Here is a 15804-nt window from a genome sequence, read left to right as displayed (position 1 = left end):
GTCGTCTCCACCCACTGTCTTTTTAGATCTTTTCCTGTTTGGTTTATTTTTTACTCTCTGTCTCTATAGAAGATTATTTGATAAATCGTATTGCTTATAAATAAAGTATTTAGAAATCCTCTCATTTAAATGATCACTACAGTTTTTTATTGATTACTACAGTACAGTGCTACTATTCGGTAACATGGTTTTAAGGAAAATGGAAGACTACAATATTCTGTATGCTAAATTATTTAGCCAACAGAAGCTGTATGTTTATATAAATGAAATTATTCAGGATAAACCCTCACAGTTCAGGGATTATTATTCAAATTGTGAATCTGAAGCTGTAAAAATAAAGAGTAGCATATTCTTCAACTGTTTTTAACATTTGTAATTTAATAAATTAGGTGTTGTTTTGTAATTCAGACATTCAGTTGATAGAACTGACATTTGAGGTAACTTACAGTGGTGGTAAAACTTTACAATAAGGTCTCATGTGTTAACATTAGTTAATGCATCAACTTAAAAAACTAACAATTCATTTTTACAGCAATAATGTTAGGCTATTAAAAGGGTTTCATGTTAGTATTAACTATTGCTAACAGATACAACTTTTGATCTTAAAAAAAAATGTAGTATTAAATGTTACATTAACTCAGATTAATTAATGCTGTAGAAGTATTGTTCATTGTTAGTTCATGTTAACTAATGCAGTAAACTAATGTTAACAAATAAAATTGTTGTTTATTATGAAGTGTTATCAGCATGCGTACCTTATTCTTCTCTGTTTATTGTTTTCTCTGTCTTGATTTATATTTAGTTTTCAGTTTTTGTTGTTGAACTGCTGGTGATAGTAGGCTGATGGAGAAAAAGAGTAGTAACGGTCGCCCGGAGTTGAACTGTCAACCAGCTCATCACTGTCACTTTTTTATTCAGCCGTCCAATCACAGTGGAGGAGGGGCGGGACAAATACCACACAGACCAATCAATCTTCACATTCTACTTGTGCAACGAAACGACAACAACAACACATCTCTTCATCCAAAATTAATGCCAGAGCAAGTACGTTACATAACATTGTGTCGACTTTTTTATGTTCAGAAACAAACTATTTGCGAAATCAGATATTCATAGCACATAACAGTGTCTCAACTAATAAAAACGCTACGGATTCTATTGGAGAGAAGGCGTTTTCTTTTCAGAAGCTGGGCTGGCAACGCTCCTCCAGTCCGCTAGAGGCGCCAAAGAACAGAAACACGCTTCAGCACTCGCCTCTGAACGTCACCGACACAGAAGCGAACAAGGAAGTGTTGAAGAATAATTTTCTGGTATTTTTTTCTCTACTAAACTCTACTTCATCTGTTGTATGTTCGGTAAGTTATTGTTTTACGTTATTTCGCAATTCTACTTGTGCTGCTTGTTAGCGTTACATTTCTCTTATGTTTATTAAATCTCTCTTGAGAAATCACGAATGTTGGTTCAGTGTTGTTGCTTTATTATAATACATTTTTTTTAAAACATACCTTTAAAAAAAAGCTAATTTAGGGTTAGACTTTAAGATAAGTCATATTAGAATACTAATTTAATATGTTACGACTGGGGTTTTTATTGAAGTCATCTTAGAATTGTTTGCTTTTACTTAACCATTAATCGTTAAAATGTTAAATATAAACGTATTATGTTATAAAGTATTTTAGTATATGTTTGGTTTATGCATATATATATATATATATATATATAATTCTTTTTTCTTTTTCTTGTTTTTACTGTTGTTTACTGTCTATGGGATGGTGTCAGGTTGCGATGGAGACCCCTGAGCCCGGACAGGCAGATGGAGAGGAGCGTATGATGGACCTGAGACCCAGGACCCGGTCCAATCCGGAGGGTGCGGAGGACCGGCGCAGCAGCACTGGAAGCCTGAACAACAGCAGCCTGGCCTCCCCCCCGCAGCCGGCCGTGGGCAGCCGTGTAGAGGGAGAGGGAGAGGCGGCCAGCTCCGATAGCCCACCGATATCTGCCACCACCATCCCTGCCGCTGCCCCTGCCGCTGCTGCTGCCCCTGCTCCTACCCCCGCCCCTGCCCCTGTCCCTGTCCCTGTAGCTGCGGCTGGAATCAGCACAGTCAGCATGCCTGCGCTGGCTTCTGCAGTGAAGGAAAGACCTAAACCCCCTCAGCCGCCCATGGCTGCGCAGATCCCCCCATCAGCAGAGTTACACCTGCGGGCACCACGGGTCAACTGCCCCGAGAAAGTCGTACGTGTGGCAATAAACACAACTTTACAACATTTGCATCTGAAAAAAACATTTGTCATTCAATTATATCTTTCTTAAACAGATCATCTGTTTGGACCTTTCAGAGGAGATGTCTCTACAAAAACTAGAGTCCTTCAATGGGTAATTTCATGTTTTTGTTGTTTTTTTAATTGTTATTATTAAATTATTTCCCTTGATATACACTACCGGTCAAAGGTTTTAGATCAGTATGATTTTTTCATGTTTTCAAAAGAAGTCTCTTCTACTCACCAAGGCTGCATTTATTTGATCCAAAATACAGTAAAAACTGTAATGTTGTGAATTTTTTTTTTTTTTTTACAATTTAAAACAGCTGTTTTCTATTTGAATATATTTGAAAATGCATTTTATTCCTGTGATCAAAGCTGAATTTTCAGCATCATTACTCCAGTCTTCAGCGCCACATGATCCTTCAGAAATCATTATAACATGCTGATTTGCTGCTCAAGAAACATTTATTATTATTCAAGAAATCATTCAGCGTTGAATTTTTTTTTTTTTTCAGGATTCTTTGATAAACAGAAAGTTAATCATTTATCTGAAATAGAAAGCTTTTGTAACATTATAAACTACCGTTCAGAAGTTTGGGGTCAGTGAGTTTTTTTTTAGAAAGAAAGAAAGAAATCAAAGAGATTAATACTGTTATTCAGCAAAGATGCATTAAATTGAGCAAAAGTTACATTAAAGACACTTATTATGTACAAAAGATTTCTATTTCACATAAATACTGTCCTTCTGAACTTTCTGTTCCTCAAAGAATCCTGAAAAAAAAATTGTTCACAACTGTTCATAATAACGTTGATAATTATAAGAATATTTCTTGAGCAGCAAATCATCATAATAGAATGATTTCTGAAGGATCATGTGACACTGAAGACTGGAGTAATGATGCTGAAAATTCAGCTTTGATCACAGGAATAAATTACATTTTAAAATATATTAAAATTTTTCACAATATTACCGTTTTTGCTGTATTTTGGATCAAATAAATGCAGCCTTGGTGAGTAGAAGAGACATCTTTTAAAAACATGAGAAAATTGTATCGATCTAAAACTTTTGACCGGTAGTGTATTCTATTTGAAATGAAAAATGTATATTTCTATAAATGTTTTGCATTAAATGTAAATGATTTGCATTTCCAGATCCAAGACAAACGCCTTAAATATTTCACAGAAAATGATTGAGATGTTTGTGAGAACCAAGCACAAGATCGACAAAAGGCACGAGTTTGCTCTGGTGGTGGTGAACGATGATGCCATGTGGGTGAGTGGACAAAACCACAGCTTCCACTACTCTGTCATTTTGAAAATCAAACGTTTCTGCCATTGAATTAAACTGTCTTTGGGTAGTTGACAAATGGGTCATTGCTAAAAAAAAATCTGGGTCTGTTCATTTAATCTGGAATATTACATTTTCATTAACAGAATGAAATTCTTTCAAATCACTTCTTTATTTCATAGAAAATGCTTTGCTTTACTGCCAGCGCCATTTTAGTATTAATTATATAATATTATTGTATTTATTATATAGCTTTTAATTTTAAGTTTCTATTTTAGTTTGTTTATTAATTTTGTTATGTGCTTTTGTCATTTGTATTAGTTTTTATATTTCTATATAGATTTAATTAAGTTTTATTTCAGTTTGAATATTTTACTTCAACTTTAATTTATTTATCTATTTATTTGAATTTGTCAAATTTTCCTTTTCATCTAATATTTACATTTTATTTTATTTAAGCTGATTTTTTTCAGTTACGAAAACTATTTTTAAGAGTCAAAATAACAACAGTTATTGACATTTTTCTTTCACACAGTTATCAGGCTTCACCTCTGACCCGCGAGAGCTGTGCAGCTGTCTGTACGACCTGGACACCAACGTCTGCGAGTCCTTCAGTATCCTTATTTTTAGAGTTAGGCCCATTTTGATGTGCTTTTGGAATCAAGTCGGTCCAGATAAACATTGAAAGCAGTGAGAATTAATCATGATCATAATAATCATTTCTTTAACTGTTACCTGTAGATCTGGAAGATTTCCTCAATGTCATGTAAGTAGTTTTAGTCTTCTGTTTTTGATCGTTTGACTTATATGATTTGAATCTGTTGAATTTCTTTCTCTTGTAGTTTGCAGAAAATCGAACTTCCTCAGATGGAGAACATCCAGACCATCCCGCCTCCTTTTGTAGTTCGGACTCTCCTCATCTTCAGCCGGCCTTCTGGCATGCTTCAGTTCAATCCTCCTGATGCTGTCAAAGTAAGTCTGTTTCACCCATGTTCATGGGCCAATGACAAGAAGGTCTGGATCTATTTATTTAAAAATAATTTAAAAAGCAATTCACACTTAAAGTGACTTGACTGCGCCTATTTTTTTTTAAAGATACATGTTTTCGTATTTCTAAATTTAAATTAATTTTGATATTTTTGGGCCAAAAATATCATGGTTGGTACATTTGTTCCAGTATCAGAAAAAGGCCTTAGCAAAGGGATGATTCTTGAAACCTACATACCTGCAAACTTGTCGCTTTTCGGCGACAATCGCCGTTTTCTTGGTCAATTGGGTCATTTACGTGAATCGCGTAGAACCGGAGAGTTTTTGTTTGGGGGGGGGGTGTATTTTGAAATTTCAAAATACATTTGAAATTACGTTATTTCAAATGTAGGCGCGTTGCGCGTGGTGGGCGCGCTCATAATCCGCCGGCGCGACCACAACATTGTCCAACATCAAATGGCAAACGTAATGCAAGCGGAACGAAACTGCTCGTTATTGTGTGGTTGAAGGACCGTTTATCAGTTTGGACCAGTGCAGCGCGAGCCGATCGTGATCATGCGACACTGTTACTACATAGCGCTAATAAGAGATCCAGTAAATAAAGCGTTTGAATTCGCCACAGAAGTAATAACATCGCTGCGAGATCTAGTGAGAAACATTCAGATTTCTCCGTTATTAACGGATCAAACAGCACTGACGTGGAAACCAGGAATAAACATTGTGGCATGAATGAACTATCCAGCGTCCACAGATCAGCAACATTCACCATGGATTTACCGTAGTAACACTCACTGCAACCATGTAAGTTTGGCAGGAATAGTAGGCTACAATGCCTTCAAGTAACATTACGTCGGTTTTATTTTGACAATGTTATGAATACAATTGCTGCCCTCAAATGTTAATCATTCTGAACTAAAATAAACCTTTGTTTATAACTATTTCTATAACTAAACTATTTCATTTCTATAACTAAACTATAACTATTTATAATTATAAATATTTTTTCCAAGGAGCTGTTTTGTTTTATATGCTCCTAAGTAGGGGTGGGAGATATTGACAAAAATGAATATCTCGATATTTTTTTCCAATATCTCGATATCGATATTCAGACGATATTTTTGCCATCCTTCAAAGAAATGTGTGCAAACTGGCAAAGAAGGTCCAGTTGGTCTTTTGACTTGCTGCATTTGACTTATTATTGCAGGCTATAGAAAAAAAATAAAAAAAAATAAAGGAGCTAACTAAACAGAATCTGAGTTAGCCCCTACTTTGTGCACTTACAAAAAAAAAAAAAAAAAAACCGGAACTAGGCACCTCTTGCAACAGTGATTATTAAATCAAACAACAATATTGTTGATGATAAATTCAAAGTAAAAAATGTTCTTTTCAAAACGCTATAAATCCCTCAATTTTTTCCCCAAAACGCAAAATCCATCTTTTTTTTTTTTTTTTTTTCAAAAATTGATTGTTTGTCTTTTTAAAAAAGTCTTTTGTCTTTTATTTTTTGTGTTTGCATTTATGAGGAAAAAACAATATTACGTGACAGTTCTCCATTATGGACGCGAGCGCTCTGAAAGCGCACTAAAAGACTTTCAAACTTTCACAGAGACCTCAAAACAGAAAGCACAAAGCCTTTCTTTAAAACGAATTTCGTTTTGTATTAATTGTATCTTAGTTTTAATATTTTTTTCATTACCAATTTCTGGATTTAATGCATAAAAATAAAAATAAAACTATGTAGCCTAATAAATGTGCATTTCTCCGGTGCGTTCACTAGCCTACTGCAAAGATCGCGAGTCAATAGAATAGCCTATCATAAACTTCATCTTTGCAGCCGACACAGAAATTAATAAACAATTAAAATGTCTTATTGCAATATTTTACATAATCATTACTTTTGCTGGTTCTTTGAGGCAGCTTTTTAGGTTTATGGCGTTTTGGAAAAGAGCTCTTCACGTACAAACACCGTTTCACCAAGGCACAGCGGCCCTTCAGCACATAAGAACAAAAAGAGAAAAAGCACGGACTTACTAATTACGAAACTTTGATGTGGTTGAACAGGTGAAAAAGTCACAAATTCCTCTGCAACTCAAACCTTCTCAGTACGAGTTATGAAGGAAGAGAACAGCATTACAGTTTTCAGCGCGTCCTCCTCTGATTGCTGTGTTGTGACTGAAAAAGTGCGTGCAGGAGCACATGCGCAAAACGTAGGTTTGTAAAATGTCCTTTTGTAAAATGACATATTATAAAATAAAAATAATTCTTATATCATTTTACAAAACGGTTTTGCGCATGTGCTTCTGCGCGCACTATTTCGTGCGTTTTTGACGACACGGGACCATGGGCTGGGCCACTCGTTGCTTCCGGGAATAGTACTGCCCTACAGTGTTAAAAATCGCTACATATAATTGTTTAGAATGTTATAGTGTGCGTTATTTGTTTTCTCTTTAACTTCTTTCAGCTCTTTTCATGTTTGGGGGGTCGGATTGTACAAATTATGAAATATTCGATATCCCAATTTTGCATATCGTCCAGACAACAATTTGGATATTATCGTCTAAACGATATATCGCCCACCTCTACTCCTAAGAAGAGTCAATTATAGCTCCAGAATTGCTCAAAGTAAAAAAATGTCATACTTTATGATGTTAGTTTTAATTTAAAAAAAAGATTAAAAAAAAATTAAATCCAGGAAATTTCTCTGGTATTTCTTTCTTTTTGCTGTATCAAAAATGTAACAAACCGAACCGTGACACAAGTGTATCATATCGAACCGTGAATTTTGTGAACAGTTACACCCCTACTGTTTACACAACAGCTGATGCGAGACAGCGAGAGTAAGTGTAACATAAAGCAATTTGGCAAACGTGTTAATCTCTTGTTGCATGGGGTTAAACATGAAATTTCTGTTTAATAACAGAATATAACACATTTGTATTGTGTTATATTGAATACAAATGTGAATATATTTGTATATTATATCCCCCCCCCCCCCGACACTGTCACCTTTTTTACTCTGAGGAGTTTGCAGGTCTGAACCTAATCAAGAAGTTATATTATATAACTATATCATATAGCTTGTATATAATTATATTATTTTAGGGGCAAAAAAAGAATGTTTTGTCAAAATCTTAGAGATTGATGAAGCACTGCTCACACAGAAGTCACTTCCAAACCAAGCAGCTTTCTGGTGGTCAGCACAGTGAATCCCGTTGAACTCATTGCAAAATTTGTGCAGGGAAATCTTTCAGTGCTGTGTAATATTCCAGATCATTTAGATTTCATGCTCAAACTGCAAAATTACACACTAAAGAAAGTTGAAAATGTAAAAAAAGAACTTTTGTCCACCAAATCTAAGTCATGTGGTGCAACCAACATGCAAAAATATGCAGGAAAAAAGAAAACAAGTTCTGTTCAAGTTCAAGTTACTTTATTGTCCCCAATGGGGCAATTTGTTGTGCAGCAGATATAGTATAGTACAGTATAGTATAAATCACACACAATCATACACACAATACAGAGATTGTCTACCTTGTAGGCATAGTTAAAAAACAGTAAACAATCAATAAATACTAAGTCGATAAGTTATCTATGGTTCTTTATAGAATTAAGAAGCAGAATGGCTGCAGGTACAAAAGAGTGTTTATATCTGTTGGTTCTGAATTTTGGGAGTTTAAAGCGTGATCCAGATGGCAACATCTGAAATTCAGCCTGTAAGGGTTGAGAACTATCTGTCAGGATAGATTCAACCCTTCTCAGCATCTGCTTCTGATAAAGTTCCTCCAGCCCTTTCTGCTTAGAACCTGTGTAATGCAGCTGCTCACCTTAATTAACCTGGAAAGGGAGTTAAAGGAACACGCCGACTTTTTGGGACTTTAGCTTATTCACCGTATCCCCCAGAGTTAGATAAGTCCATACATATCCTTCTCATCTCCGTGCGTACCGTAACTCTGTCTGAAGCACCCACCGCTAGCCTAGCTTAGCACAAAGACTGGAGGTAAATGGCTCCAGCTAGCATACTGCTCCCAATAAGTGACAAAATAACGCCAACATTTTCCTATTTACATGTTGTGATTTGTATAGTCACAGCGTGTACAAATAACAAGGTCACGTGAGACACAGCCATCTTCTAACCGTATACATACTGGGAACTATATTCTCAGAAGGCGAAGCACTGCTACTTGGGCGGAGTGATTTGCTCGCAGCACCTGAGAAGCCCCGTGGTGAGGATACGGTGAATAAGCTAAAGTCCCAAAAAGTCAGCGTGTTCCTTTTAACAGGAAGTGGTATCATAGAGAGGTGCCCTGAAGTCAATTAAGTCTGAGTTACGGTTGAAAATTGAATGAGGTACAACCCCTTAAAAAAACTTAAAGACATGTGTAGATTAATAGTTTTTGGCAAAAAAAATGCTTTTTTTATTTTGAAAAATAAATACTTTTTGGAAATTATTATTAAGATGTGTACACCCACATGTATTGTAAGGAATATTTACTTAATGGTTACACCACATGGCATTTTTAGTCATTGAATTTGAACTTTTAGTTTCTCAAAACCATATGAAATCAACATTTCAAGTACCACATTTCTAACATTAGATTTAAAAAATAATCTTTATCTTGCAGCTTAAAAAAAAAAAAAAAAAATCATTCATCATCAAAAGAGCAATCCTGTATGTCTCTAATATTCTCTCTTTCCAGAAAATGCTGCAGTCTCCATATTTCTTCTTTGATGTTGTGTATCTTCATAATGGAACTGAAGAACCGACTGAGGACGCGAGCTGGAAGGTTTGAGCTTCCCATGATTCCCTTTCACCGACTCAAGTTATTATTTGCCTGTCTGTATACGTTTTTATTCGAGGTACTGAACCTTCATGGCTGTATTTTCAGGACGTGTACACCACCTTCAGTGAGTTGGACTCTAAGGGCATGTGCTATCAGTTCGAGGTGTCACTGTGTGGTCCTGCTATTGAGCTGCACAACTGCATGGCCAAACTGCTGTGCCACCCGCTGCAGAGACCCTTCCAGAGCCACGCGTCCTACAGTCTGCTGGAGGAGGACGACACGCAGGAGAATGAAGCCACAGTGTGAGCTTTTACTCAATATACCCCTGCAAATCTCCTAGAGACTGATGAACTCTAAAATGGAGTGACTGTGAATAACTGCATATATATGGTCTTGTCCACTATTTCTGTTCTGGGAACATCTTTTATTACTTTTGAAAACATCAGTGACTTAATTTACTAAAGCAGCCACAACCACACAAGCTCAAGAGCCTATTGTGGAACAGTCAAGTATTGATGGTGTGATCTTTGCACAAGGCTAACCAGATCATTTTGAGAATGTCAACTGTAAATGTTCTGGTTTCTGAAGTGTGAGTTATTTTACATCTTATTGTTCTGTGATGGAGATTCCCGGATGAGTTCATGTGATGGGTGCTAATGGTTTGGTGAAGGTCCATCTGGACAGCATCTAATAAATACTGTTTGCTTGCTCCTGTCAAATAAATTAAATGTACATGCTCATGGCTCATACTATACAGTCCACAAAAACATTATGGTTGATGAGAAACAGTACATTGTTGACAAAATTGTAAAAGACAACGGAATGATAAGGCATTTGAACTGCATTTTGCATAAAGACATATTTTTCAGTTAAAAAAAAAATCTATATTTAGTGGGAATAGTTGAGGAGGCTTGATGCTATCCATAATTTGATTAGATAGTTAAAAGCATTCTATGATATTATCAGTTAATTTTATTAACTGAATCCCTCATAAACATTATTTTGTATTGACGTACTCTATGCTACACTGAATTGTTTTATTATGGCCTGTACTAAATGTATATCCTGGCATAAAGTTCATAAAAGAGCGAGTGAATTTTACATTTTGAGCTATAGAACAAGGCACATTGATAATAGTTTGGACATTGGCAAATTTGTTTTGCTGTCCTGAAGCTTGTAATATCCTCTAAAGATACTTTGACATCTTTTAATAAAGGATGAAATAAATGAAAGCAGCAATACAATTGCGTGACCACAAGAGATCGCTAGAGTACAGCCGAATAACAGAAAAACAGAAAAGGTAATTAATTTACCTTTGGGATCATTAATGGGAATTGTTTGTGGTTTCTTTAGAAATAGCTTTGTTTTGATTCTTTGACCACACAAATTTTGTATCCTGCTATTGAGCAGCACTAAGGTGCACAGATAATAGTCGGAAGAGTGTTCAGGTCACACGTTATTGTGTTAATAATCATTGACCTCTTTCACTTTGCAACCTCCTAAATTCTGAGAAGTATTTTGTTCCAAGCTGTAAACAAAGATGGAGGAAAACCTAATTCAAGATGCTTAATTCTTAGACAGAGTCTTTAAACACATGCCGACATTCTTGAAAATAAAGTTTTTCTATGGCTATAGAAATGAAGCCATAGAAGATTTTTTTTTTTTTTGAATAACAGTGTGAATAAAATTTTAATCATCTAAGAAACCTTTTGTCCACTATTAATATCTAGTGGGGGAATGGAAAGTTTCCATGGATGTGTAAGGTTCTTCATGGAATAGCCTAATAGATGGCAATAAAGAACCCTTTTTTTAAGATTCAAGTGATCCAACGAATACTGTGAGTGGCATTATTCCTTTTTCTTGTTCACCTAATATTTACTCCCCCTGGTGTTGTTCCAAACCTGTATGGCACACACTATAATCCTCAACTTTTCTTTGACAGAATTTTACATTTTGGGTGAAATGATTTTTTTAAATGAAACTGAATATTTGATAGCACCAAACAAATTCTTGGAGTAATGAATAGATCTTGAGCCCTCGCTCTGATATCCTTTAATAATCTCCACAGCTCATCTGTCTTCATTTTCAAACGTTATCAGTGTTTGTCTGTCTTTTGCAGATTTAGCTTCCTGTTTTTGTCTTAAAGCTCACCTGCAATCTGTAAGGGATTTTGTGAGAACTTTTAGTCAGTTTTAGTCACCCTCTGTAAATGACTTTCCGCTGAGGATGGATTGGCAAAGAGACAATGGCCTGCAGGAAAACCCCTGACTTACTTTATGTTCCCTCTTCACACTCTCCCAGACACGGCTGTCAGCTGCGAGCGTCATCACTAGCCCGGGATCAAACGTGCTGCCGCCTCCTGGGCTTCTGGGAGAGTTTGTTATTCATTCCTGCGAGGAGGATGACGGGTCACCATTGTTGTCCCTCCGACTCCACCGATAGTCTCTGCGGCTCTGCAGGAAACCGTTTCGGATGGGTTGTTTTGATCATGTGTGTTTATGTATCTGATCTGATCCAGGAAGAGATAGAAGGACCTGCTTTTGTCCTTTGGAGGAATATTGTTTTTCTTGGCCAAAGTGGGCGAATCCACAATGACACTTGATATAAAATTCATTAACTCGTTATTAAATATTGAGAAATAACAAGATGGACGCCAAGAACATCTAATCCCAAATCCCACAGTGAACTTATGAAATAAGTGTTATGGATAAGTCTGATGGTGGTCTGCATTGCTTGTCAGGGTTGGGTGTGATTTATGAGGGAAAGTAAGGGAGGAGCTCTGGTTTGTTTCTCTCTGGAGATCTCCATAGGTTCAGCGTGAAGAAGTGCCAATAACCTCTGGAGCTTTCCTGTGGAGGCCCGGAAAGAGTCACGGCGCGGGAAGTGTCTCTGCATTTATAAACACAGCTACCGCCCCTTGTCCTGCTAGAAGTGTTTACATGTCTTTGCCCATGAGTGTGACAGCACTGCAGGGTATTTTGGTAACCTTTTAAACATTGCTTTTTCATAACAAACCTCTAGACTCCCAGTCATCAGAAGGTTCATCTCTTTCCCACCACTGGACCGCAGAAATGTACAACAACAGCTACTCCCGGGCCACATTCGGGCTGGAGGCGAAACAAATCCACAAGGCGAAGGGGAAAAGCTGCGGCTACTACATGAGGATCGTGTTCTTCTTCTCGTCTCTGATCCAGTCCCTCATCATCGCCAGTCTGGTGCTCTTCCTTGTGTACGGCCAGCCGGAGAAGACCGCCGATGAGAAGAGAGTAGAAGAGCTGGAGCAGGCCTTTAACAAGCTCTCCGCAGACAACAACAAACTCCGAAAAGAGAAAGCTGACCTCGCCGGTGCCCTCAAAGCAAAGACGGGAGAGAAGGATGCGGCAGACAAAGAGATAGCAAAGCTGAAAAATGACTTAAACACCACAAGTTTCATTAGCAAAAACTTCCAGAAGACACTTGTAAGTCTTTCATTTGTCTTAACTTTCGAGTCGTACTTCGAGTAACACCCAAAACTGAAAATCCTCATGTCGTTCCAAAGCTGTATGACTTGACAAAAGATGATGTTTTGAAGAATGTTTCCAATGTTTTTAGTTAGTTAGATTTACATTGGATTCTATTGACTTTCAACGAATGGACCAAAAAACAGACATTCTTCAATATGATTTCATTTGTGTTCCACAGAAGAAAGAAAGTCATAGAGGTTTGGAACGATATGAGTGTGAGTAAATGAGGAGTGAAGTTTCATTTTTTGTGTGAACTATCCCTTTAATTCCAAGATACTATGAGGTTAATCTTCTGTGATTACCTTTAAATTCATTCATTTCACCTGCCTCTTCACACTCTTGGTATATTAATCTTGTAATCCTAACCCTAACAATCATTAGAAGTCTGATTTTGATTGGTTGTTTTTCAGGCTCTTTGTGAGTCCAGTAAAATGAAGCTTTCAAGCACTCGAAATACTCCACTACCATGTCCACCAATCAACAACAATCTGAATGGTGAGTGCAGTAACTGATCAATGAATAATCAAATTCATAAATGGACTGTCCTGTAGACGTGGCTCTCTTTTCTCTTGTCAGGTGAAGTAAAAACTCTGAATACTCTATTGGATCAGCAGAAAGTTCTGTATGGTATCCTTAAGAGCAACTTCAGCCAGACAGTGGAGTACCTCAAAGCTGACTTGGACAACGCAGTGAAGGATAGAAACCAACAACATACTCAGGTGATACAACTGAGACAGGAAAACGTGAATTTGAAATCCCAGCTTGATGTTTACACCAAGAAATGCAAAGAAGACTTTGCCGAGTCCCTCACAGGCATCCAGACGGTCACAAGTGCCTTCCTAACCAAAATCGACAACTTCTTCACCAACTCGGTCACGTTTCACCTCACCTGCCAGAAACAGGAAGAACAGATGGAGAGGATTCGCTCCAACTGCTCTAGCCTTTCTCGACAGGTGGAGGACAAATTCCAGAGCTACCTGAACAATGTGGGAGCGAAGGTCTCGAGCATTCAAAAACAGAGCAGCTTGTTGGAAGTACAGAATGCGGAGCTGACTTCAGAACTGGACAAGTGTAAAACAGGTCGAGAGAAAGAGGCTGCAGAGAGCAGCCAAAAACTGCAAGACGCCCAACAGGAGTATGACAGACAGCTGGAGCAGCTTCTCAGGGAGCAAAGCAGACTGAGGGATGAAAAAAAACTGGTAGACACCCAGCTCGCTGTGAAAGACGCCACCCTCATATCTCTGCAAAAAGGCTGCGTACAACAGGTAGGAGTTATGTTGGGATGAATAACAATGCCTAAAACATCTAGGAAATTGTGATCATGTTTAAATGTAGAGTGTACCATGATTAACTCAATCTTCACTGCTTCTGCAGCCCAAACTTGCTGGTGTTCAACCTGGTAGGAGCCATTAACCACTAAAGGTAAGTGGTCTTCATCCGTCATGGGCAGAATTCTATTAGAAAGTCAGTATTCACTTGGCCCCGACCCACTCTGAAGGGTGATCCTGCTCCTGGAGGAACCAACCTGCCAAAACACTCCTGCCTGGAAGATTCCAGTAACCCTAAAGACACTGACCTTGATTCAGATGTGTTTAACTAGGGTTAGAGCTCAAATTTGCAGAACAGTGACCCTCCAGGAGCAGGATAGGACACCCCTGCCCTACCCAAAGACATACGTCACTGTCACTTTATTTTGAATCGGAATGTTACCAATCACAGTGGTGTCAAATCCTGTTTCTGGAGGGCCACCGTCCTGCAGATTTTAGCTCTAAGACCTCTGCTTTTTAGTTTCTAGTGATCCTGAAGACCTTGTTTAGCAGGTTCAGGTCTATTTAATTGTGGCTGGAGCAAAACCCTACTGGAAAGTGGCCACCCAGGAGCAGGACTGGACACCTCTGAGCTACTGAGATGGTTGTGGCAAATAAAACTTGTATTAAATACAGCCTTGTAAAAATGCCACACTGTCTCTATGTGAGGCAATTTGTTGAAGCAACATGAAAATGTAAAAACATAGGGAATATTTTCAGCCCAGTCTCTTAGTGTACAGGGACACAATTTAGCCCACAATTAACTGCAAACCCAGGATCATGTGATGATATGACAAAATTATCTCCCTCAAGAAACATCATATGTATACTTGATTGCCTCAATTTTGTTTGGAACAACCTTTCCAAAAATGTGTTTTAAAATTTGCCCAGGACCTCCAGGGCTCAGAGGGACATGTTGCTGATTTAAAACAAAACATACAGTACTTTGTGAAGTGCTATATTGCAAGTCACGTAGTGGCATATATTCTGAAAGTCTTAAATATTACGCTATATAAAGTAATATTAAAAACCCTTTCAGGTTTAGATTTTGAAGAATTAGTGTTGATGACTCCTTTCAGGCGGAGTCATTCAGAATGTTTTACTGAACTGTTTTCCTTTTTTTCCGTAGGTTGGGTGTGGAGAAAGGAATGATCTGAATCTCAAGGCCGGACTCTGAGTTTTTGAGTGTGGGGGTTTCCTGATTTTTAGCCTGTGATGTCTTTTGTAAATAATGTTGTCACTGTGGATCACTGTAAATGTACATGCACTCTAATGTTTAGTTCACTGTATAGTTGTATTTAAGCGTTATGGGCTGGGAACTTACATGACATGAAGTACTTTAGGGGTCTGATTTAGTTGTTTAGAGTAGTGCAGACATAAAAATGTGAGTAAATACAAGTCTGCCTTTCCAACAATTGATAAAAAAAAAAAAAAAAAAGCATTAGTTCATGTTAGAGAATCTGATCTTGTGAAAGCTCCACATGTGCTGTGATGTATATAATATTCTTTACACATTAAGAATTGTGTTTCAGCAATTACTTGTTTCAACCATTTGCAGGTTTCAACAACCTTTTACTGTTTGTTTTTCCTAAATAATGTCCTTGTTAATATATTGATCTGTTTTAATAAATAGACATGACATAAAAATCAACTCCTATTTCGTGTTTTTTTTAA

The 15804-nt window shown here is 37.4% G+C and overlaps 2 protein-coding genes across 2 annotated transcripts; both read left to right on the top strand.

Moving 5' to 3' along the window:
* Positions 1-924: 924 nt before the first annotated feature.
* On the top strand, positions 925-11147 carry babam1 (BRISC and BRCA1 A complex member 1). The gene is made up of 10 exons (XM_079858362.1): positions 925-1044; positions 1170-1355; positions 1780-2235; positions 2318-2376; positions 3417-3537; positions 4088-4166; positions 4294-4318; positions 4395-4524; positions 9237-9323; positions 9426-11147. The coding sequence occupies exons 1-10, from the start codon at positions 1033-1035 to the stop codon at positions 9624-9626; spliced, it is 1356 nt and encodes a 451-aa protein (XP_079714488.1). The 5' UTR covers positions 925-1032; the 3' UTR covers positions 9627-11147.
* A 930-nt stretch (positions 11148-12077) lies between these two features.
* plvapb (plasmalemma vesicle associated protein b) lies at positions 12078-15786 on the top strand. Its single transcript, XM_079858366.1, has 5 exons — positions 12078-12778; positions 13234-13318; positions 13400-14088; positions 14198-14245; positions 15260-15786. The coding sequence occupies exons 1-4, from the start codon at positions 12392-12394 to the stop codon at positions 14234-14236; spliced, it is 1200 nt and encodes a 399-aa protein (XP_079714492.1). The 5' UTR covers positions 12078-12391; the 3' UTR covers positions 14237-14245; positions 15260-15786.
* Positions 15787-15804: the final 18 nt, after the last annotated feature.

Source organism: Squalius cephalus (genome assembly GCF_949319135.1).
Source record: "Squalius cephalus genome assembly, chromosome: 22".
In the NCBI taxonomy this organism is placed as follows: Eukaryota; Metazoa; Chordata; class Actinopteri; order Cypriniformes; family Leuciscidae; genus Squalius; species Squalius cephalus.
The sequence above is the reverse complement of the archived record's forward strand: the minus strand, read 5'-3'. Positions and strand labels throughout refer to the sequence as shown.

Coding starts and splice junctions, on each gene's coding strand:
- plvapb (XM_079858366.1), top strand. CDS start 12,392: ATGTACAACAACAGCTACTCCCGGGCCACATTCGGGCTGGAGGCGAAA. Junction 12,779..13,233: donor AAAACTTCCAGAAGACACTT/GTAAGTCTTTCA, acceptor GTTGTTTTTCAG/GCTCTTTGTGAGTCCAGTAA. Junction 13,319..13,399: donor AATCAACAACAATCTGAATG/GTGAGTGCAGTA, acceptor TTCTCTTGTCAG/GTGAAGTAAAAACTCTGAAT.
- babam1 (XM_079858362.1), top strand. Junction 1,356..1,779: donor CTTCATCTGTTGTATGTTCG/GTAAGTTATTGT, acceptor GGATGGTGTCAG/GTTGCGATGGAGACCCCTGA. Junction 3,538..4,087: donor TGAACGATGATGCCATGTGG/GTGAGTGGACAA, acceptor TCTTTCACACAG/TTATCAGGCTTCACCTCTGA.